Source organism: Hyperolius riggenbachi, chromosome 12 (genome assembly GCF_040937935.1).
Source record: "Hyperolius riggenbachi isolate aHypRig1 chromosome 12, aHypRig1.pri, whole genome shotgun sequence".
Classification (NCBI taxonomy): Eukaryota; Metazoa; Chordata; class Amphibia; order Anura; family Hyperoliidae; genus Hyperolius; species Hyperolius riggenbachi.
The window spans coordinates 82,446,343-82,471,161 of record NC_090657.1 but is presented as its reverse complement, the minus strand read 5'-3'; the positions used below and the strand labels follow the sequence as shown (position 1 = coordinate 82,471,161).

At 44.4% G+C, this 24,819-nt stretch overlaps 1 protein-coding gene and 1 long non-coding RNA gene across 2 annotated transcripts in view; one reads left to right on the top strand and one right to left on the bottom strand.

Annotated features, from left to right (window-relative positions):
- LOC137541479 (uncharacterized) overlaps positions 1-8,362 on the top strand; it is a 31,486-nt gene extending 23,124 nt beyond the window's left edge. Inside the window, exon 3 of the long non-coding RNA XR_011025173.1 lies at positions 8,279-8,362. This is a non-coding gene — a long non-coding RNA (uncharacterized lncRNA). The remainder of the gene's footprint in view (positions 1-8,278) is intronic.
- MEOX1 (mesenchyme homeobox 1) overlaps positions 1-11,421 on the bottom strand; it is an 89,669-nt gene extending 78,248 nt beyond the window's left edge. The window contains exon 1 of the mRNA XM_068262756.1: positions 10,680-11,421. Within this exon, the coding sequence (XP_068118857.1) occupies positions 10,680-11,118 (439 nt within the window). The 5' untranslated portion in view covers positions 11,119-11,421. The remainder of the gene's footprint in view (positions 1-10,679) is intronic.
- Positions 11,422-24,819: the final 13,398 nt, after the last annotated feature.

The window sequence follows — 24,819 nt, the reverse complement described above, 5'->3', positions numbered from 1 at the left end:
TTCATTAACAAAATATCCTTTAGCATTTGTCAGTGGTATGCAAGTCATTTTGTAATTTAATGTTCATGTCATAGCATTTTCTTCTGAACAGAAAATCAGCACATTACACACACTGCTTAAAATCGCATGCTTCTTTTTATTTGCAAGGTCTTTTGAAAAAATGTGAAAATCGTGAAGACCTGTACACACTGGTGCGATGCGATTTTTCTATTTTTATGAAGGCTCTGCAATCGTATGCGATTTTAAAAAATTCAGCGCAAGTGCAGCAGTTTGTACAGGACCTTAAAGGACACCCGAGGAATAAATAAACTAATGAAATAAACGATTGCATCTATCTTCCTTCTCCTAAAATGACTTTTTTAAGATATTCCACAGATTTATTTTATGTTTAAATCTACTTTTTACATTCATTGACGTATGCTAGAGCCAAAATCTATGAACTATTGACTCTTTTTATCGCTTTCCTGCTCTCAGAAGCCATTTTCTGCTAGGAGAGTGTTTTATAGTTGGAATTTCTTATCAGTGAGGGTCACACTGAAGTCAGGACTGAGTCAACCACTTACATACCTGATATTTAACGCTTTTTTTGGCAGAGAAAGAAAAAAAGGACACAGCATAGTGAGTTGTGCGCTAGGCACTGTACATACCCATGTCTATCTCATCATGTCACCTCGGGTATCCTTTAAGCTCAGACTACTCAGTAACACCAATAACCTCGCAATAAATCCCTTCATCCTTCATGAGTAATCGAGCAGGTCTGGTTCAAGCCAGTCTGGGGCCCTGGGGGCAAAAGTAACCTGCAGGGGGACCCCTCACCCCAATTCAGCTGCTGCCCCCTCAGATGTGCCCCCCACAAACTTTACTTTGGTCCCTGGGGTGCCTGCACTGTTTTTTTCAGAATAGCAATTCACCTGTCCCGACACACTCCAGTCTGTGCGCTGTCGTCTTCATCCCCGCAGAGGTGCCTCTTCTCAGTGAGCCGAGCGTGTTATTGAGTAATGACATGTGAAAGGTCATGGAGAAGAGGCAGCCAGCAGGGATGAAAATGGGGAGCACAGATGGAAAAGTCGTCGGAACAGGTGAGTTGCTATGCTGACAAAACTATGCAGGCGTCCTTGGGGGGCAAATCAGGACGAGTTCTCGGGGGGCGGCAGTGCTCAAGGGCTCTGGGGCCCCTGTTGTAGCACCGCCCAGAGAGCAAGAAAAAACGTAATTGTGGGGGAGCAACAGCTGCCGTATTCAGAGGAATGATACACTAAATATTCATTGCACTAGTGGGAAGGCTGAGCTGTGCATGTGGTTGTCTCTGAGTGTCCGCCGTCATATACAGGCCTGACGTGATGAGGGTGTGGGGGATATTGTTTCTTTTTTATCATTAAAAGTGTAATATCTCTTTATCTATAATGGGTAACTTATTTTTTTATTGGCAAAGTATGGATACATCAACTTTTCTAGCGAGGATATTTTAGGAAATGCGGTTGAAAGGTTTTATGCACTCCATGAGGGAAACGGAATGCCGTTGTGGTCTTTTATATTGTAAAATAAGCATTTGATTAATTTCTGTGGTTAAAGAGCATTGTGGTAGCGGGGGATATCGTCCTTTCTTTCCTGTAGAATTTAGATCCAAAGTCTTACAATAAAAGCAGACTAGCATACAGTCCTGTTTAAACCTAAAGCCTCATACACACTAACTAGTCTACACTGGCTGGCTGCCTCTGTCGGGACTCTAGTGTGTGTACAGATGCCGCAACACATCATCGAAAATTCCCAAACGCCAAATCATCTCAGGCAAGCACATTGTTCCCTCCCTTACCCTCTGTTGACCTTCCTCACCCCCTTCATTGGAACATAATGTGAGGCTAAGCTATAGGTGAGTGTACAGCATTCAGGCCAAAACTGTCATCCTAGGGATCGAGTCCCGATCTCTATGAGAGATAGTAATTGTATTTATGTACACACCTTTAATCGAAGTACTCACAGCCAGATGGATTGGGGGAGCTTCGCTGACGAACGCCTGTTCCCCGATCCATCTGGCCTGATCTTCAGTCAACGGTTGCGGCCAAAAACTGAACAATCGTAGAAACTACTGTGAACGCACTAATTACCGCAGAAGTCTATGGAATCTGAACGATTGCTCTTTCCGTGATCCAAGATGCTGGTTGCGAATTTGCCGCACATCGATAAACATCACTTAATTAATTTTTATTAAACGATCATTGTTCATCATGAAAACGTCATCCGGAAAGTCAAGTCGTGGGTATGGGCCTAAAGAGGAACTTTTTAACGTTGGATTGATCTTAATCCCAATCAATAGCTGATACCCCCTTTCCCATGAGAGATATTTTCCTTTTCTCAAATAGTTCATCAGGGAAGGTCTCTGTGGCTATTGTGGCGAAACTCCTCCCACAGTGTGATGTCATGACCATGGTCCTGACAGTTTACTGTGTTACCTTGTTGTATTGTGGGAAATACCGTCTTTTCCCAACTGCCAAGCAAGCCATCTCTCACTCTGCTGAATGTTACTTTACTGAGAGTTCTATGCACAGTGCTGCACCTGCCAGTACTAAAGATGTCACCACCACCAGTGATAACTTTCTCAATGTAAATCAGGGTGAAGGAAGATTTTACAGCATGCAAACTCTGATTAAATATTCTATAAATTAATATTGTAAAAAAATAAGAAATTGTATTAATTACGTTATTTTCACTACAGTTCCTCTAGGCTAGGTTCACAGGGGGGAGTTGCATTGAGTTCCCTGTAAAAACAGTAATGCAATGCAACAGATGTTAAAAGTCTTATCTAACATAATGCCTGCAATGTGATTGCATGCATTGCGTTATGCCCGACAGCACCATTGAAGCACACTTCAATCCACATGTGTGAACATACCATTACAATATAATTGCATCAGGTGCTGTTAGCATTGCTATTATATTGCCTGACACAATCCACGATGCCCCACTGTGAATGTAGCATTAGCTGAACCTGTTGACACAGTAATAAAGGAGGGGCACTGAAAATCAATTTCCAAGTGACTTTAGTGTAGTTTTCCTTCTTAAAGAGAATCTGTACTGTAAAATTCTTACAAAAAAAAGCATACCATTCTATTCATTATGTTCTCCTGGGCCCCTCTGTGCTGTTTCTGCCTCTCCCTGCTGCAATCCTGGCTTGTAATTGCCATTTTTATGCAGTGTTTACAAACAAAAGACATAGCAAGTGATAGGCTGAGAGTAGCTCAGTGTGTGAATCATACAGAGTGTGCAGGGGGCCTGGAGAGGGTGTGTATAGCTTCTATCCAATTACAAGCAGCACAGCACATTCCAGCCTGACTGCCTGAGCCCGACAGAGCTGACAGAGGAAAGAAGATTAGATTATATAACAGAGATAATACAGCCACTGTGCAAATAGGAAAGGCTGCAGTTAGACAGAGCACATTAGAACAGCTATGGGAACTTATAGGATAGAAGAAATAAGGCTCAAAATTTGGTTACAGAGTCCCTTTAAAACGGAAGGTATTTGTGACAATTCAGCTTTAAAGGACCACTATTGCGAAAAACTGTAAAATTTAAAATACATGTAAACACATACGAATAAGAAGTACATTTCTTCCGGATTAAAATGATCCATAAAGTTACTTATCTCCCATCTTGCTGTCACTTACTGTACGTAGTAGAAATCTAACAGAACTGACAGGTTTTGGAACAGTCCATCTTTTCATGGGGGATTCTGAGCATGACCTTTATTCTTTATAAAGACACTCCACGAAAAACATTTATACAAAGATGCTGGCCAGCCTCCCTGCTCGCTGCACATTTTCTTAGCAGTTGGCCGGAGCAACTGCCATTCACTGAGTGCTTTTGAAAATAAAGAAAACCCTGGCAATCCACAAAGAGGTGATGGGCTAGTCCAAAATCTGTTGGTTCAGCCAGATTTCTACAGGCTACTGTACATGTCAGCAACTTAGGAGAAAAGTCATGTATGGCTCATTTTACTCTAGAAGAAACGTACTTTAAATTTGTATGTGTTTACATATATTTTACATTTTACAATTTTCGCGATAGTGGTCCTTTACATGAACGACTGTGGTCTCCCACAATGCATCACTGCTGAATATGTATCTCTTATCTCTTTATGCCCCTACTGTAAGTGACAGCAACATAGGAAAAAGGTCAGTTATGGTGTATTTTATTCTGGAAGAAATGGAATCTGAAAGCTATCAGGGCCCTGTCCTCAGAAGTTCACTTTTACTAACTCAGTAGTCTACCAGAAACCGCATTTTATCATTCTGGCATTAAAGGGAACCAGAGAGGAACGGGGGGTGGAAAAAGAAAAAGATTTTATACATACCTGGGGCTTCTTCCAGCCCCATAAGCCTGAATCGCTCCCACGCCACCGTCCTCAGCTTCCTGGATCCGCCGGTACCGGGCCCGTCACTTCCGGCGGACGCGGCCAATTGTCCGCATCACAGGGGTTCCCTCCATACATGTACGCATGCGGCTGCGCAGTAAGCAGCCACATGCGTATCTGTATGGGGAGAGCACCCTGTGATGCGGAGAATTGGCCGCGTCCGCCGGCCGACTTGCCGACTGGCGGCAATGACGGGACCCGGTGGCGGCTGATGCAGGCAGCGGAGGAGTGCGACGTGGGAGCGATCCGTGCGTATGGGGCTGGAGGAAGCCCCAGGTATGTATATCTCATCCTCTCTGGTTCCCTTTAATGATCTGATAAAAATCTGTTTGCAATGAACAGCTGCTCTTTGCAACATAATATAAAACAACCACAAAACATAAAATACAGAGCTTAAGGTAATTTATCTAAGGGATGTTTTAATAGTATTCATACAGAAATATGTTAATACCAGGTGAGGTTATCAAAAAATAATGTGTCATATATACTCCAATATAAAGTGAGATTTCTTTAGCCCAAAAAACTTCCCTGTATCAAATCTAGATAACATTCCTGTTAATGCAGAGTGTACAGTTCTCCATCACACTCTCATTGCATCAGCACTGTAGCCACACTGGTACCCCTTCTAAAGTAGTACAAACAGGGCCACCTTCAGGGCATTAAAGGTGGGACTGCAGTATGGGGCCCGATTGAGTCTGGGGCCCGGTGAAGAATGACACGTCACAGAATGTACAGACAGTCAGTGAGTGTGACTGTGTTCACCTCAGCCGGACGATTTTGCATTGGAATTTTTTGTGGTTTTGAGTCGGGGTCCCAGTGGGTTTTCCCAGTATGGTGAACACTAGTTTCCGACGACAGCCCTGACTACAAAGTGCACAGCATCTTTCCCCCTCTCCCTCCCCCTGCAGCTTCACTAGGACATTATTGGACAGCCTCTGCCACATTCCAGTGCAGAATATCCATGTGGTGGTGGTGGTGGGGGGGGGAGGCCTGGAATGCTGGAGAGAGTGGAGTGGAATTATCATAGTTACCTATCCAGGTTCCAGCTGCCAGGACTTCTCACTACAGCCATTGCACACCTGTGTTTATACCACTATGTCTTTCTGTTGCCACTGTCCACCAACATCAGCAGAACATTGATAGTAGAGTGCAGTACCCAAAGCAAGGCCTGGTGATAAAGGCAGCAAAGGGACCCAGAACACAAATTGGTAGGACCCAGAGGAGACATGGGCAGGCGTGACAAAGATAAGAGGGGGACCCAATAGCTGGAGGTAAGAAAGGTAGCTAGAACAATCCCTCTCCATATGGAGGATGCTCTGCTGCACACTCTACAGCATATTACAAGAAAAGGATTATGGTTTTAGATACACTATTGACTCTGGCACCAGGCTCCCCCAGGGAGCGGAGTCTAAGTAGCTATTGGTCTTCAACACAACGCCTTGCAAGGGATGGTGAGCAGTGTATTAATGAACTCAGTGGATGGGGTGTCGGGACACCCTGGAAAGAGGAGATCAAAACAAAAATTGGGAGCCCAAATGATGTAGTATGTCAGTAACACTGAAAATAATATAATGATAAAAGGGCTACACACAAAGGTGGGTTGCTGGGGGCAACCGACCACAGGAAGCAGGTGGAGATAATGAACCTGTCTCCACTCGGGGTGTCCCAGACTGGGAGTGGTGGTGGTCACTTCTTCTTTTAAAGACAATAATGCTTCAAACATGGTCTGTTTTTGAACTCCACCCACAACAGGTGTGGGGGGTGACTGAGCACAATGAGGGTAAAGAAGTGCCCAGTGGTTTATAAAACTGAGTTAAAAACAGCAGTAAAAATCATAAATGAGGTGGCTTACCTCAAAAGGACATTCTCATAGGAAAAAAGAGAATTTTATTTTTGCACAGGCAAAGCGTTTCATGGGTCTAAGCCCGCTTCCTCAGGCCAATAACGGTGCCAGAATATGTAGAGCCAGTATGCAAGAAGCGCTCCATGCATACTGGCTCTACACACGCGTTGTCTGTGCAAAAATACATTTCTCTTTTTTCCTATGAGAATGTTCTTATTGAGGTAAGCCACCTCATTTATCGTTTTTACTGTTGTTTTTAACTCAGTTTTATAAACCATTTGGCGCTTCTTTACCCTCATAGTGGACTAATGAGCAGTGGACTACTTTTCTGCAAATAGCCACCAGGCCACCAATAGGTCATGGCTCCGCCTGCACGTGAGCATCAGAATGTGCACAGCACCCGGAGGCTGCAAGACAGGTTACATACGACACGAGGAAACAGCACTTGTGGGACTGGCCAGGGAGATGGTACTACACTGGCAGCTAGACTGATGGAGAACCAGTGTGTCAGTGGGAACCGCAATAAAGGGGCAATGCTCCTGTCAGTTTAGAATCAAGTTGGCCACTTTTACCTGTTCTTTGAGACAAAAGAGGGTGGGCATGGCTTATACTTGAATCATGGAGCCCAATCTTAGATTAGTATAGTGAGAAGGGTAAGCGTTTTAGCTTTTACCTCATTCCTGTGCTTTGGAAGCGGGCAGTAAGGAAAAGTCATTTTTGTTGCAGGTTTTGAGGCCCTGATCATTTTTGATAGATGAAAGTAATTTTAAGGGTGATAGTCCTTCCCCCAGAACTGAGGGCTGCGGACTACGAACATATCCTGACTACATGTGTGCAAATATAGCAAATTGGTCTCATACATTGCAATGTATATTAAAACTAATGCATGATGTACCGTAGTTACAACTTAATGTTCTTTTCCCAAAGAGGATTAAAGGCACATATCTGCCATAATAGTAGCCCACTTTAGTAGAACTAGTAGTTCTACTAAAGTGGGCTACTATTATGTTATGCCAGATATGTGCCTTCAAGGGAACCTAAACTGAGAAGGATATGGATTTTTACTTTTAAAATAATACCAGTTGCCTGACTCTCCTGCTGTTCCTGTGTTTCTAATACTTTCAGCCACAGTCCCTGAACAAGCATGCAGATCAGGTGCTCTGACTGAAGTCAGACTGGATTAGCTGCATGCTTGTTTCAGGTCTGTCATTCAGCCACTCCTGCGCCAAAGAGATTACCAGGACTGCCAGGCAACTGGTATTGTTTAAAAGGAAACTTCCATATCCCGCTCAGTTTAGGTTCCCTTTCAATCCTCTTTCGGGTAAGAGCATTAACAATAACAATAACAACAATAATATTTATATAGCAATTTTCTCCCTGGGGACTCAAAACGCTGTAACTACATTATGCAACTACTACAATCAGCAGTGCCCCATGGAAATAAATGTAGCAATAAAGGGGAGCTCTGACCAATCGATATCTTTGTCATCATCAAGACAATATGTCTGTGACTGGTGGGATGGGAGCAGAGGGCAGCCATGAAAACTGTTCTTGGGGGTCCAGGAGGGGGTTGTTATGCCCCTAGACCACATGTGTCGAACTCCAGGCCTGGAGGGCCAGATCCATGCCAGTGTTTAGGATGGACTGAGAAAGAAAGGAATGTGTTCTACCTGATGGACCACGCCTTTCCTGATTCAGACCCATCAATTCATTTGAGCTGTATCAAAAATGTGTGAGGATCTCGGCCCTCGTAGGACCGGTTTGACATACCTGCCCTAGACCCAGTGCTACAATACAAGCTATCCACTATGCCAGTTTTTGAATAAAGGCTGATGTACACGAACCCTAGTACTAAAGGTCAGCCCTAGAATCCCATAATTGGCATTATTCTTAATGGGAGACTCCATATTCAATTTCAAATTATCTTAAATTCCAATTTTTTTTATGAACAAGAAATGCCTTTAGTGCAAGTCCAAATATTATACTGTATTTTAGCTTGCTTTTCTTGTTTCTGTGTGCATTTATAGCTCAACCATTCCAAAGTGTGCCTAGCAAAAATTTCCAAGCGGAGATGTCAAAGTCTGTTGCAAGTTACTGAATTAGTTCAGGTGATAAATGTGAGTACAAGGGCTCCTTCTATGTGCAGCTAAGTAATTATACAGCATGATGGGCCTCTCTGACCATACGGTATGCCAAACAGAAATGTGCAGTTTGAATTTACCGAAAACAGAAAGAGAATGATGATAACACTGGGTACAGAAAACACATGTACAGCTCTGACATGTTGACATCATCAACTTCTTTTTGGTACTTTTCATTTCAAATGTTATCCAAAAAAGAACCATAGAAAGTGTATTAAAATAAAGTGATCCATTACAACAAAGATATATGAACATGCCTATTCCGTTGCATAGGCTATGAGTTCACACACAACAACGCAGTGCACATTAATACACATAGGGCCCAATCCAATTCATCTTTTCTCTTAAGTTTTCTCCTAGAAGATAATTTTTCAGAACTCTGCAATTGAAAAAGTACCAAAAAATAGGTGAAAAAGTTCTGTCCAAATCATTCTAAGTATTTACTTGCTTGCTGGTTGGTGGCTTAAACGGCATTTCATTTAAAATGTGAAAATATCTCCTAGGAGAAAACTTAGTAGAAAAAAAGTGAATTGGATTGGGCCCTTAGTGTAATCGCACCCTTACAGTATAGATATAGCAACTCCAGTTATTAATAAACTTATGCTTTATATTTTTGTTTTTGCTTCTAAATAAGAGTTTAGTTCAAAACTGGGATGTATTAATTAAAGGTTGTAGCTGCAAATAAGCATGCGATTAGTCTGAAACATATAATCTGGAATTGTGATTCATTCCTGTACAAAAAAATACACATAAACAAATACGCGTTGCGGAGTTTGTAAAGCGCTGCGGAATATGTTGGCGCTATATGAATAAAAAATAATAATAAAATAATAATACTGCATGATTTATATCATCAAATTATAGATTTGTTGTATTACAAAGGTCCCTGAGACAATGGTATTATTGAGTCTAATTATATCTGATTCCGATTTATGTGAACCCACAATTTAAAATGTAAAACTACCTGTATTTGGGTTACATAATATTTTCCCATCAGGAAATGTCACTCCTTTTCATGTCAAATATCAAAATCAATTTCTAATTTGTAGATTCCTAGTTTTACAGGTGTAATATAAATTACAATTTAAAAAATGTAAACGACACCTGTATAATTCCACTGACTAATATAAAAACGTTTTCTACTAGTGAGCAGTAAGAAAGACGCAGCGTTTGGGTATAGAGCTCCTTAGGGTGCTATGCAATTATATTGTTCGCTGCATTGCAGCGGACAATATAATTGCATAGCAACTGCATTGCGAATATATTGTGAGGACCCTTTTCCACTAGCAATCGCAATCACAAATCACAAACGCCAGTGATTGCGATTGCGATTTTTCATTAATTCTGTTATGCGATTGCGATTTTCATTTGCATTGCATTATCATTGTAAAAATCGCTCCAGCAAGCGATTGCGATTTGCGATTAGCGATTTCCAAATCGAATCACTATAGTGGAAAATACTTCTCATGATTTCTATGATAAAGTAACAACCCTAGCGATTTAAAAATCACTAGCGATTTGCGATTTTGCGATTCAGCAATCACAATCGCTCTAGTGGAAAAGGGCCCTCAAGGTACATTCACATTCGCGCATTAGCAGTGTACTGTGGCAAAATATGTCAAAACATCTAACCTGAGACACACTGTGCGTTACCAGACAACATATGAGTTCATGGGTACAGTGAAGCATAATATTTAGGCACTGTATGCTTCACTATATGTGTCGCATCGCATGCGTACCACGCAATGCGACTTTTCCCCTTCCTTGCGATCCTATTTTTCCAAGATGTGCAATGCAATGTCCCAGTGTACAAGTAGCCTTCAAGAAAACCAGAGATTGCAGGATAAAAAGCTTTTATACTTACCCGGGGCTTCCTTCAGCGCCACGAGCACCGATGTGTCCCTCGCCGTCATCCCGAGTGCCTCCGTTCCGCCGCAGTCATGACCGGTAAACTGGTTTAGCGCGGCTGAGTCAGATTACACACGATTGCGGCCAAATGGAGGCACTCGGGAGGGCGTTAAGGGACACATCGGTGCTCATGGGGCTGAAGAAAGCCCCAGGTAAGTATAAAATCTTTTTATCCTGCCATCTCAGGTACACTTTAAAAGCACATCAATAGCTGTATGAAATGCAGTTATAACTCATGTTATGATAAAAACCATACAGTAAACAAAAATTGCAAAACTCTAGTTTAAAGGTGCCCATTAATGATACAATCTTGATTGTACAATCTTACCAAGTCTTAGGGTAAACGCAATAAATAGACTTTATTTGTATCTCTCCATACCTGCAACCTCCTTTTTCTGCTTTGAAGATTTCTTTCCCGGCTCCTGAGAGGCGCCACCTGTCACAGCGTAATCTTTACTGGAACACCCAGATCCATGCCCCAGGTTTGGACTGTTACTTTCTACCTCTTCCGAATTCAAGCCCAGTTCCGGATTCCGCAGCCTGGCTTCAGTGGCTGAGAAGTGCCAGTCTGAGGGGTGAAACGTGGGGTTCTGATCCACGTACAACCTCTCCTCGCGGGGGAAGCTGTGGGGCGCAGTGGCCAAACAAGATGCTGAGAAATCCGGATAGGAGGCATAGTCTGGTTTCTGGTGGAAAAGAGACATTTGCTGGTAGGGATGCAGCGGTGTAGCTGCCGTCAGGTCCCCCTGTGGGTTCCTGACACAGCCCCAGATGGGGCCAGAAGTGTTCCTCATGCAGCTACTCGCAGAAGGATCCATGAGGAGAGCCTCACGTCGGTCACTGGAACCGAATTGCCAAGAAATGTCCTTTATAAAAAAAAATGCAGCTCAGAGCTCCTAAATGTTATCCAACTCCCGACTTTCCAGAGGTCCTGCTCATCCAAAGCACAAACTGGAGTCTTTCATTCAACTTTCTACAAATTCCAACTCTCAAATGCTTGCTGGTCTACAAAAACCCAAATTTCAGTCCTCCACTCAACTCATTAACATCTTCCTTCTTCACATGTGCCAGCCAACCTGACATCCAGCAAGCCCAGCCTGAAAAGAGTGTTTCTACTGTATATGCAAAAGAAGCAGATCCACTGTTTAAATACGATGCATGCAGAGAGTGTGACAAGTTTGTAAGTGAAATGTGAGAAGGGGCGGGAGGGGTTAACGACACACATTGCATCCCTCCAACCAAAGCAAACCAGGACTACTATTAATCATCAGTAACTTTATATCTGCATCTAATGGGATTTGCAGATGCTGACTTTTTAAAGCAACATTGTCTGTCGGAATGGGCAAAACGGCATAGACACACACAAAAAAAGGGGGGTTCTTTTTATCTGCCCTTGTAATAGTACACAGCCATTTTTATTGCACTGTTAACAAAATTCTTTCACTTTAAGAGAAACACAAAGCAGTGCAGTTTAATCCAGGATCACGTAGGTCAGATGGTGAAAAAAAAAATAGCGTTCTAGACACATGGGATAGCAATCAAAGAGCAGCCAAACAAGCTACAGACTTGAAAGAAAATGGATTTTTGTAAAAAAGTAATTTTCACTTTTTTGGGGGAAAACAGAAATCACGTCTGGGAGAAATTCTTACTTTTATAAAAATTTTAGGTGTTAAAATTGAATTTAACTGATTTCACCTACAGAGTAATAAACTCAGGGCTGTGCAAAATTTACCTCTAATTATTCAATAGAAAAAAAATACAGTTGTTTGTCTGTGTTTCGCTATATTATTATTATTATTGGTTTATAAAGCGCCAACATATTCCGTGGCACTGTACAAAGTAAGAAACAAACACGGGGTACAAACTAATACAGACAACGTAGGAAATGCAGAGTTGGTACAAAATAAAGAACCAGTACAAAGTACAGAATTGGTAATTACAGTGACAAAATTAATATGAATGAATGGAACTAATTCCAAGAATTTTCACATATCAGCACTGCTCCCATTCATTCGCCAATAACTTTATTACTACTAATCACACCTAAATGATCTATATATTGTTTTTTTTTTTCAGGAAAATTCGGCTTTTAGTGTGTGATAATTTTGTTTAGTAATTACCTTATTTTCAATGCATTTTAAAGGGAAAACTAGAAAACTAGAGAAAAAAAACTAAAAAACACACTATTTCTCCATTTACATCCATTATAGCTTTACAATAAACAGTGCTAACTATAAGTTAAACCCACTAATTTTATTTGCTTATTCATTCTAGTTATAACAACATTTAGATTATGTTACTAGCACAATGTATGGAGACAATATTGTATTTAAAAATAAAGGTGTCTTTTTTCTGTTTTTCGTTTTTGTTTGCTCATTGTACACTATTGTTGATTATAAGACCTTATTTGCAAAAATAATAGTAATATACCCTCATGGCATACATATTTAAAAAGCCACGTTTCTAAGGTAACAATATATGTTGTTTTTTTTCATATTCTGTCACTTTGTTTTCATTTTACAAGTCTTTTCTTTTGGTAGAGCATATGCAAACTTTGATTGTCTTTGATTCAGTTTGCAAATAAAATGAATACACAAGACATGAGCCTCAACCCTAAAGCGTTCTCAACTCTATTCTACTACTTATCACGGTTAAAATGTTACTACATACCGGGTATGTCTCTTGTAGTTTTGCTAAAACTTTCCCAAATTTGATCCTAATTTAGAAAATGACTTTATGTTGGATTGAGTTTGTCCGTACCTATTTTTTAAGTGATGTGTGTCCAAGCTTTAACCACTTGCTTTAACCCACTACCTATGGGCGGCGGCAAAGTGGCGCCCCCAGGACCGCGTAACGCCGAACGGCAGCGGCACATGGAGGACTAATTAGCCGGGGATCACGCGCATCCGCTGGCATTAGGCTCCGCCCACCCGCGACGTCAACCCGCCAGCTATTTAGAAGCGCCGGCGGGTTGTTAACCCCCGATCTGCCGCTACAAAGTGTATAACACTGTATACAAAGTGTATTATACAGGCTGCTTCCTGCCCTGGTGGTTCCAGTGATGGAGGGATCGCCAGGGCAGGAGGCATTCCCCCTAGTATGCACAACAGCACACTGATCCTGCCCCCCCTGCCCCCTGATCGCCCACAGCACCCCTCAGACCCCCCCTGATTACCCCCTCAGAACACTGTTTGCACCCAATCACCCCCCTAATCACCAATCAATCACCCCCTGTCACTATCTGTCAACGCTATCCTATAGATTAGGTCCTAAACTGCCCCCCGGGGGCTCCTGATCACCCCCCCCCCCACACACCCTCAGATCCTCCCCAGACCCCCCACCGTGTACTGTATACATCTATTCTCCCCTGTAATCACCCACTGATCACCTGTCAATCACTTATCAATCACCCATCAATCACCCCCTGTCACCACCTGTCACTGCCACCCATGAAATCAGACCATAACCTGCCCCTTGCGGGCACCTGATCACCCGCCCACACCCTCAGATCGCCCGCAGACCCGCCCTCAGATCACCTCCCAAGTGCATTGTTGACATCTGTTTTCCCCTCTAATCACCCATTGATCACCCATCAATCACCCCCTGTCACCACCTGTCACTGCTACCCATCAGATCAGACCCTAATCTGCCCCTTGCGGGCACCCACTTACCCACCCACACCCTCAGGTCCCCCTGATCACCTCGCCAGTGCATTTCTTGCATCTATTCCCCCCTCTAATCACACCCTGATCACCTATCTATCACCCCGTCACCCCCTGTCACCACCTGTCACTGCTACCCATCAGATCAGACCCTAATCTGCCCCTTGCGGGCACACAAACACCTGTCCACACCCTCAGATCGCCCTCAGACCCCCCCCCCCGATCACCTCCCCAGTGCATTATTTACATCTGTTCTCCCCTCTAATCACCCACTGATCACCCATCAATCACCCCCTGTCACTGCTACCATCATACCCATCAGATCAGACCCTCATCTGTCCCTTGCGGGCACCCAATCACCCGCCCACACCCTCAGATCGCCCTCAGACCCTCCCTGATCACCTACCCAGTGCATTATTTACATCTGTTCTCCCCTCTAATCAACCACTGATCATCCATGAATCACCCCCTGTCACCACCTGTCTCTGCTACCCATCAGATCAGACCCTAATCTGCCCCTTGCGGGCACCCACTTACCCGCCCACCCCCTCAGATCGCCCTCAGACCCCCCCCCCTCCCCCCCCCCGATCACCTCCCCAGTGCATTGCTTGCATCTATTCCCCACCTCCTGTCACCACCTGTCACCCCCTAGCACTCCTATCCATCAGATCAGGCCCTAATCTGCCCCCTGCAGGCTTCTGATCACCCGGCCAATGCCTCACCCGCCCCACCGCAGTGACAGAATTTTTTTTTCTGATCACTGCTGGTCTCTACGACTTAATTGTGGCTGAGACCAACCGTTATGCCACACAATACGCAACCGCCAAGCCAAGAAGCTACCATGCCCAGCCATTTCCGAACGTAACATTTTTGGGGGCCTTTTCCTTAACATGGGTCTAGTCAAAAAGAATGTATGGCGGTCTTATTGGTCTACGCACCCAATACATCACATGCTCATGTTCTCTGCTGCCATGTCCAGGTCACAATTTGAGAACATCCTGCGCTTCCTGCACTTCAGTGCCAATACAACCTGTCATCTAAGAGGCCACCCTGCTTATGACCGGTTCCACAGAATTTGGCCCCTCATAGACCACCTGTCATCAAAATTTGCAGATGCTTATACCTCTGAACAGTCATTTTGAGGCATTTGGTTTCTAGACTACTCCTCACGGTTTTGGGCCCCTAAAATGCCAGGGCAGTATAGGAACCCCACAAGTGACCCCATTTTAGAAAGAAGACACCCCAAGGTATTCCATTAGCAGGACTAAAGTGCTTTAAAACATCTTGCATGAGTATACATCACTCAGGGAGTGTAATTAGAGTACTGCTTCACACTGACACACCAAACTCACTTTGTAACGCACCGCAAACAGCTGTTTGCGTAGTGACGGCCATGCTGGACTGATGCACACCGTGGCGATAGCGGTTTTCAAGCCCATATGGTCGCCGGGCTGTGGTAGCTCAATGATAGAACAACAGTGACTGTCCAACTGATCAAATTTGGTCTGTCCACAATGAAGCAACGACCTTATCTTCTTGTATGTAGGTAGGCATAGGTAGGTGCCCCAGTATAGGTAGGTAGGCATAGGTGGGTGCCCCAGTAGTTATCTAGGCATAGGTAGGTGTCCCAGTATAGGTAGATAGGCATAGGTAGGAGACCCAGTATAGGTAGGTAGGCATAGGTAGGTGCCCCAGTAGTTTCCTAGGCATAGGTAGGAGTCCCAGTATAGGTAGGTAGGTGGCCCAGTATAGGTAGACATAGGTAGGAGCCCCAGTAGTTAGCTAGGCATAGGTAGGAGACCCAGTATAGGTAGGTAGGCATAGGTAGGTGCCCTAGTATAAGTAGGTAGGCATAGGTAGGTGCCCCCGTATAGGTAAGTAGGTGCCCCAGTAGTTAGGTAGGCATAGGTAGGTGTCCAAGTATAGATAGTTAGGCAGGGCCTGGCAGGCACAGTAATAGTAATTACCAAGGTCCAGCTGCAACATATAGGGCTGTATAATGTTAGTGTCAGTGGGCAACACAAAAAAAAAACACGTCAGGAGAACATTAGCTCTCAAAAGAGCTGTTGAGGGGTGCTATTTTAGCAATAACAATCAGCCAGGAGCAAGCTAACAAGCCTACAAGAGCCTAACTAATATTTCCCTATGAGAGTCTGCCAGCAGCTGTCCCTTCACTAAGTAATGCAGGCACACGAGTAAGTGTAAAGCCCGGGGCTACCTGCCTTATATAAGGGGGAGTGGCTTTAGGAGAGAGTGTAGCCTAATTGGCTACAATGTGCCTGCTGACTGTGATGTAGAGGGTCAAAGTTGACCCTAATGGCGCACTATGGGGGCGAATCAAACTTCCGCAAAACCGAAAGTTCGCCTGGAACCGTTCGCATGCGAACCGTTCGGGCCATCTCTAGAGGTAATCCAAGATGGCAAATGCCTGAAACAGAATTGTCTTTATTTACTATTGATTTACTAAACTTCACTAATATCAAAACATGGACACTACAATACATCTGTGTAGAGCAAGTAGTTATCTACTTATATACAGTGGTGTGAAAAACTATTTGCCCCCTTCCTGATTTCTTATTCTTTTGCATGTTTGTCACACTTAAATGTTTCTGCTCATCAAAAACCGTTAACTATTAGTCAAAGATAACATAATTGAACACAAAATGCAGTTTTAAATGATGGTTTTTATTATTTAGTGAGACAAAAAACTCCAAATCTACATGGCCCTGTGTGAAAAAGTGATTGCCCCCCTTGTTAAAAAATAACTTAACTGTGGTTTATCACACCTGAGTTAAATTTCTGTAGTCACCCCCAGGCCTGATTACTGCCACACCTGTTTCAATCAAGAAATCACTTAAATAGGAGCTATCTGACACAGAGAAGTAGACCAAAAGCACCTCAAAAGCTAGACATCATGCCAAGATCCCAAGAAATCCAGGAACAAATGAGAACAAAAGTACTGTAATTGAGATCTATCAGTCTGATAAAGGTTATAAAGCCATTTCTAAAGCTTTGGGACTCCAGCGAACCACAGTGAGAGCCCTTATCCACAAATGGCAAAAACATGGAACAGTGATGAACCTTCACAGGAGTGGCCGGCCGACCAAAATTACCCCAAGAGCTCAGAGAAAACTCATCCGAGAGGCCACAAAAGACCCCAGGACAAAATCTAAAGAACTGCCTCAATTACCTCAATTAAGGTCAGTGTTCACGACTCCACCGCAAGAAAGAGACTGGGCAAAAACGGCCTGCATGGTAGATATCCAAGGCGCAAACCACTTTTAAGCAAAAAGAACATTAAGGCTCGTCTCAATTTTGCTTAAAAACATCTCAATGATTGCCAAGACTTTTGGGGAAATACCTTGTGGACCGACGAGACAAAAGTTGAACTTTTTGGAAGGTGCGTGTCCTGTTACATCTAGCGTAGCAGTAACACAGCATTTCAGCAAAAGAACATCATACTAACAGTAAAATATGGTGGTGGTAGTGTGATGGTCTGGGGTTGTTTTGCTGCTTCAGGACCTGGAAGGCTTGCTGTGATAGATGGAACCATGAATTCTACTGTCTACCAAAAAATCCTGAAGGAGAATATCCGGCCATCTGTTCGTCAACTCAAGCTGAAGCGATCTTGGGTGCTGCAGCAGGACAATGACCCAAAACACACCAGCAAATCCACCTCTGAATGGCTGAAGAAAAACAAAATGAAGACTTTGGAGTGGCTTAGTCAAAGTCCTGACCTGAATCCTATTGAGATGTTGTGGCATGACCTTAAAAAGGCGGTTCATGCTAGAAAACCCTCAAATAAAGCTGAATTACAACAATTCTGCAAAGATGAGTGGGCCAAAATTCATCCAGAACGCTGTAAAAGAATCGTTGCAAGTTATCGCAAACGCTTGATTGCAGTTATTGCTGCTAAGGATGGCCCAACCAGTTATTAGGTTCAGGGGGCAATTTCTTTTTCACACAGCTCCATGTAGGTTTTTAGTTTTTTTTTCTCACTAAATAATAAAAACCATCATTTAAAACTGCATTTTGTGTTCAATTATGTTATCTTTGACTAATAGTTAACGGTTTTTGATGAGCAGAAACATTTAAGTGTGACAAACATGCAAAAGAATAAGAAATCAGGAAGGGGGCAAATAGTTTTTCACACCACTGTACATGTTTTTTTTCCTGGCACAGTATGGCTGACCCTGCTGATTAAAAAAAAGACCAGAACCAATCTTAATTCCACAGAGCTGTAAATGCTACATACACACAAGCTTCAAAGGATTCTTACAAGTTTTCACTGCCCAGACAAGCTTTTTGCAGATCTGGTTTTCAGTAAATGGCCACTTCAGCTAGAAGTTGAGTCCACACATTTGTATACATGATAACATCAGGATGGGAAGGTTTCTGAATAACCAGTGCAGGTGGATTCTGTTTCTGTGTGAACAGTAGGTCTTGCAGACTTCGATCATTCATTTTGCATTTCAATATGAGAGTCACCTGGAGAAATACTATGAGAGGAGAGGGGGCTCTCTGGCTTCTGATACAGAGGGGAGGGACTCTGTGGCTACCTATACCACGAGGGAGGATCTCTCTGACTACCTATATGAGGGGAGACTCTCTGGCTACCTATATAATGGGAGGGGACTCTCTGACGTTCTATACCAAGGGGGGGTGGGGCCTCTCTGGCTAACTATACTGTGGGAGGGGAGGCAGCTCACTGACTACCTATACCCACGGGGGGCTCTCTGGCTACCTATTCTAGCGGGGGAGACTCTCTGACCATCTATAGTGAGGTAGTCGCTCCCTGGCTACCTATGAGAGGGGAGCTTACTGGCTACAAATACGGAAGGGGGGGCTCTCTTACTACCTATACTTGGGAGGATTGCTACCTATACAGGGGGGGCTTTCTGGCTACCTATACTGGGGGGGGGCTGAAAATGGCTAACTATTATTGCATGCTATTATCAGGCTACTGAGGTGACAGGCAGCTTCACATACAGGAATCCACTGATACCGCAACACATTCTTTCAATATTCATAACCATATCAGAGGTGCATTCACTGTCTCTTTCCACAGAGCTATGAAGTTCAACATGCAGCACTGGTGGGAGGGTGGGGGAGTCAGTATTATTCAGTGGGAGGAGTTGGTATGAACAGGATGGGTCCATAGGATAGTCAGAGTTGTATGAGAAGGGTGGGGGGTATAGAGAGTGGGAGACTTCCCTATCCCTTCTCCTGCTGTATACTACCCCCATCTTTTCAGCTCCACCTTCTGCTCTTTGCCCTGACCTCTTTCTCTGTCCCTCCTCCTGCTGAGTACTAGCCCTGCATCCTCAGTTTCACCTCTGGTCTGCCCCCTGCCAACATCCTCTGTCCTTTACTCTGCTGTGTTATAATAATAATAATAATCCGAACATTTGTATAGCGCTTTTCTCCTTTCGGACTCAAAGCGCTCAAGAGCTGCAGCCACTGGGACGCGCTCAGGAGGCCACCATACATTGTTAGGGAGTCTTGCCTTGAACTCCTTACTGAATAGGTACTTGACCTAGCCAGGATTTGAACCCTGGTCTCCCATGTCAAAGGCAGAGCCCTTAACCAGTACACTTTCCAGCCACCACCTTCTCTTTTTCACTCCCTGTTCTGTATCCACCCCACTTGCTCTGTCCCTCCCCCTGCTGTGTACCTCTTCCACCTTCTCAGTTCCACCTCCTGCTCTGTCCTATGCCCAATAATCTCTATTTTTCCTGTACTGCTCTCCCTTGCTGATACCTGCTCTCACTCTGGGATCCCAGCACATTGCTGTTATATGTAAACTGTTATTCTTGCTACAAAAACATTTCATAGAGTTGCTTCCCATTTCAAGTAGTAATGAGATACTCAGCTCCAGATGGCTCACTTTGTTAAGAAGGATGTGGAGGTGGTGGTGCTTAATTGACACAGAGTTGCAGCAATGTACTGAAATGTCTGAGGACATTTTATTTGTGCTTGGGGGTCTGTCTTTTCTTTGGCAGCCACATAGCTGTGCAGTGCTTGCTCACATGAATAAAGTGTCATAGCATATGTTAGCACAGTATAGTAGTGTGCTTGATTCACACCAAGCTAGACCAAGCTGGAGCAGTCGTGTGTCCAAGTAGTATGAATGTGATCTACCACTCCGGAGGTCACTGTCCACTGCATCCGGAAGCTTACCTTTCACATTCTTTCAGATTAATAGCAATGCATCCAGTGTATGAAATAGTTGTGCAGGTCAGGTTCATGTGAGTTATTATTATTATTATTTATTGGCGGGACAAGGTCCTCCAGCACCCAAGGCTGAGACCCCAAAGTGCGCCCCTCCATCCCTCCCACCCCAGCTGTCACACGCTGATTGCTAGTAGACTCAGAGGCACCCCAGGGCCACCAACCCCCCCAACACCTTAATCTATAACTATCTGGCTTGCAGTCATTACCATGTCTCCCCTTTTCTTATTTCTCTCTGCTTTAAACACAGTAGGGGAATGATAGCTGATTGAGTTGTGCGCCCCCTTCTGCACTGCGCCCTGAAGCTGGAGCCTCTCTCGCCTCTGCCTCGGCCCAGCCCTGGCGGTGACAGACAACACAATAAAAGCAGTGAAGGCTTGTACTCATGCTACGATTTTTTGAGTGATTTTTCTCATGATTAGCGATTTTCTTTTTGCGTGATAAGCGATCATCTCGCAATGTGGAGTACGTGCATGCTACTAAACGAATGCCATTTTGCAATGCGAGGCAATTATGGCCGTCACAGCGCATCGGATCTTTAAGACCCTTGACAACCTCTGCTCAAAGTGCCAATTTCATTTGACCTTTCGTTCACACCCATCGTGTGCCATTGTGTGTTCTGCAGATAGGTAGATGGATTGGGTAACGCTCGTTCATTGGGTGGTGTCGTTGTGAGGTTACCTCGATCCATCTTCCAGCATCTTCCAGTGAGTATTCAGCTTAAGACAGACAATGCCAGATCATGCACTGGAGTAGTAGTCCCAATAATTCAATTTTCTGTTATTCTGTGGGCAGAGTGCACGATCAAGCAGGGTACACAAGGGGGAAACACAACAGAAAAACCCGGACCCAGTAAAAATAGGCTTGTTCAAATGGGCTCATAGGAAAATGTGTCTGTTCTGTATCCCTGTTGATCTGCTGCCACCTGTGGTAGGAAATGGTCCAGTATTGTACCTAGTGCAAACTGAACCTTAAAAAGCACGGCTGTTTAACTGGCGGCCTCATGGGCCGGATGTGGCTCCCGGGCTGCACTCACTTGCCTATTTTTTTGTGTCAGGCCCCCCTCCTCTGAGAGACTCACCTTTTGTTTGCACTTGGCTCTGCCCCTCGAAGCCAGGACATTGATGCTCTGCCCCCCCAGCTGAACAAAAACGGTGCTAGACACTCCCCCTGTCCATGAAGTTGGACAGCACTGTTAACGAGAATCTGAGGTGAACCTCAGGTCCAAAATCCAGGGTCCTCCAGAAGATTCTCACAAGTCCTACACTACTGCCCAGCACCCTCCTGCACATGGCGACACTGCTTCTCTTCATGCACGAGCATAGCCACACTGCACCCGCATGAGAACAGCCATGCCTGAGCAGCAGCACTGAGCTTCTCCTGCATGAGTGGCTCTGCCTACTGCCCAGGCATGGCAGTATTAGTGCAGGCACAGTACAGCTGCACACGTGCTTGAAGAGAAGTGCAGTTGCATGCTTGGAATCCGGCAAGAGCTTGTTGGATTCTTTTGGGGGGTCCACGATTGACAACAGTGAACCAGAGAATGAAGTGGGAAGACTCTACAGGATCCAGAGGCTTCCCTCCTTAGTTAAAGTGAACCTCCAGACTAAAAATCTACTCAGCAGAACTGAAAATGCTTGGTGTTTCTTTAACAGTTTCACAGCATCACAAGTTTGTTTTTCTTACCAAAGCATCATTTTTAGCTACATTTTTACCTAAGCTCCACCCATCAAAGAAAAAGAGCCCGGGCTTTTTTTCCCCGATGCTGTGCAGAGCATCATGGGATTTCCTATGTTGTTATTCATGTTGCCTAGCAACTGGGAGAGGTGCTCAGGACACAGGACAGTTGGAACTGTGTATCATGTCCCCTGTTACCTCCTTTCAAGCAAAAAGATGGCTGCCATCATGAAATCAAACATTTGACTGTTTAAAACAGGGTGGGTAAGAGATTATATTACCTATTTTAATTAACATAACTAATGCAACTTAATGACAGTATGTTTGTTTAGGCTGCGCATTACCCAATTCATCAACACCAATACCCTACTTGACCCCCTACAGTCTGGATTCCGACCTGCACACTCAACTGAAACAGCCCTCGCCAAGGTGGTCAATGACCTTACCCTTGCCAGGGCCAAAGGCAGTTATTCCATCCTGCTCCTCCTTGACCTCTCTGCAGCATTTGACACTGTTGACCACTCCCTCCTCCTCCAATCCCTACAGTCCATGGGCATCCATGGCCTTGCCTTGGCCTGGATCTCCTCCTACCTATCCAATCGCTTCTTCACCACTTCCTTCAATGGCTCCTCCTCAACCCCTGCCCCCCTCTCAGTTGGGGTCCCCCAGGGCTCTGTTCTAGGCCCCCTTCTTTTCTCCATATACACTTCCTCAATTGGCAAGCTTATCTCCTCCCTCGGCTTCAATTACCACCTTTATGCAGATGACACTCAGATTTACCTCCATACCCCCGATCTCTCATCCACCACCATAAACAAGGTCTCCTCGTGTCTCTCAGCAATTTCCTCCTGGATGTCAGCTAGGTTCCTCAAGCTTAACCTAGACAAAACTGAGCTCCTGATCTTTCCACCCCATGCTGCTGCACCCCTCCCAGATTTCCACCTCACAATCGACAACACAACCATTCTCCCTACCTCCCAGGCCCGCTGTCTGGGTGTCACCTTGGACTCTGACCTCTCCTTCATCCCACACATCCAAAACATCACCAGAGCCTGCAATTTCCACCTCCGTAATATCTCCAAGATCCGCCCCTTCTTAACCCCGGACACGACCAAACTGCTCATCCATGCCCTCATCATCTCCCGCCTTGATTACTGTAACTCCCTCCTTTCTGGCCTCCCCCTGAAACGCACTGCCCCCCTTCAATCAGTGATGAACGCGACTGCAAGACTCATCCATTCTTCGCACCGCTCTGCATCCACATCTCCCCTTTGTGAATCCCTGCACTGGCTCCCTATCCGTTTCAGGATAAGTTTCAAGATTCTATGCCTGGCGTATAAATCTGTGCACAAAACCTGCCCTACCTACATCTCGGAGCTTGTTCACAAGTATACACCAGGTCGCCCCCTCCGTTCCTCCAACGACCTTCGCCTCACCACCCCACGCATTTCACACTCCCATGCCCGCCTGCAGGATTTCTCAAGAGCTGCCCCCACCCTCTGGAATGCCCTTCCACCACCCATCAGACTTGCTCCCTCTTTCAACATATTCAAGCAAGCCCTCAAAACCCACCTCTTTATGATGGCCTACCCACCTCCTACCACACAGTAACTCTCTAAGGAATATTTAACAGCCCCCCCCCCCTAGTGTTTCCACCCCTCCCTTTAGATTGTAAGCCTCTGGCAGGGTCCTCCACTCCCTAGTGTAATCTACAGGATCATGTGCTACTGTCCTATGACAGCCTGTACTTGTATTACTGGGCCTACCTAACCAGGCCATATTGCATGATCATGTATTTTGTACAATTTGTATGTATAACTTTGTTCTATGTGTATAACCCTATGTATGTCATCCTTGTATCATTGTATATATTTATTGTCCAGCGCTGCGTAATATGTTGGCGCTTTATAAATACAATAAACAATAATAATAATAATAGGCTGAAGTTCCTCTTTAAAGAGTAACTGTTAGGCATGAAAAACAAAAATCAATTCTCTATTTCTATCTGTTGATCATATAAAAGGAATGCTAAAAAGGCAATGCATAACTTTAAAATCAATCCTACTTTTTTATTGCAGAGATTAATCCTCATGTCCCCAGCTCCTTAGTACGCAGCCAGTAATCAGCCGCAAAAGAGAAGTTGCAGTGCAGGCTGGGGCAGGGGCGGGGGGAGTTTCTGCACAGACACACCTAGTTCAGCCTGATTGGCTGCAGCCTGTGTCACTCTCACTCCTTTCCTCTCATTGGCTGCCTCCCATGACTGTCCGTGTCTGCCTCCTCCCCACATTCCAGCCCGACAGGCATCTCCTCCGATTCATGAGGGCAGTGGCTGCCACCACCGCATCGCATCCATGGGGACCCCCGTCCCTGCTACCATTTCCTAAGGGATTCCCTGCATTTACAATCAATGCTCGCTATTGGTGTGAGGAGGAGAGGGGAGTAAGGGAGGGAGTAAAGATGGCTTCAGCTGGAGGGAGTAAAGATGGCCCCTGCCAGCAAACATAATTCTCTCTATTTACCTTTTTTTATTTTATAAAGTTCACTGAAATCAACACTTGGACCGTGTAATACACATGGTATGTAAGTAGAGCTAGTATTTATCTACTTATATATGTCGTTATTTTTATCTGGCATAGTATGGCTGACAGCTCCTCTTTAAGTATTTGACTTTTGACCCAATATTTGCCCCAATAACACTTTAAGGAAGTACTGTTTGAAAGATCCACTACTGCATGAGTTCTATGGGCAAGCTGAGTTCAAAATAAATGTGTAAATCATATATACTATACCGATAAGTAAAATGAAGTAGCTTGTTGAATATGATCTAGTGAATTGTGGCAAGGAAATTGAGCAGAATTTACCAAGGTGATGAGAAGACCTACTTAGAAGTGTTTGGTAGTCTTTGGTCTTACCTTACTGTGCAGTCCAGAATGTCAGCTCTCATCCATC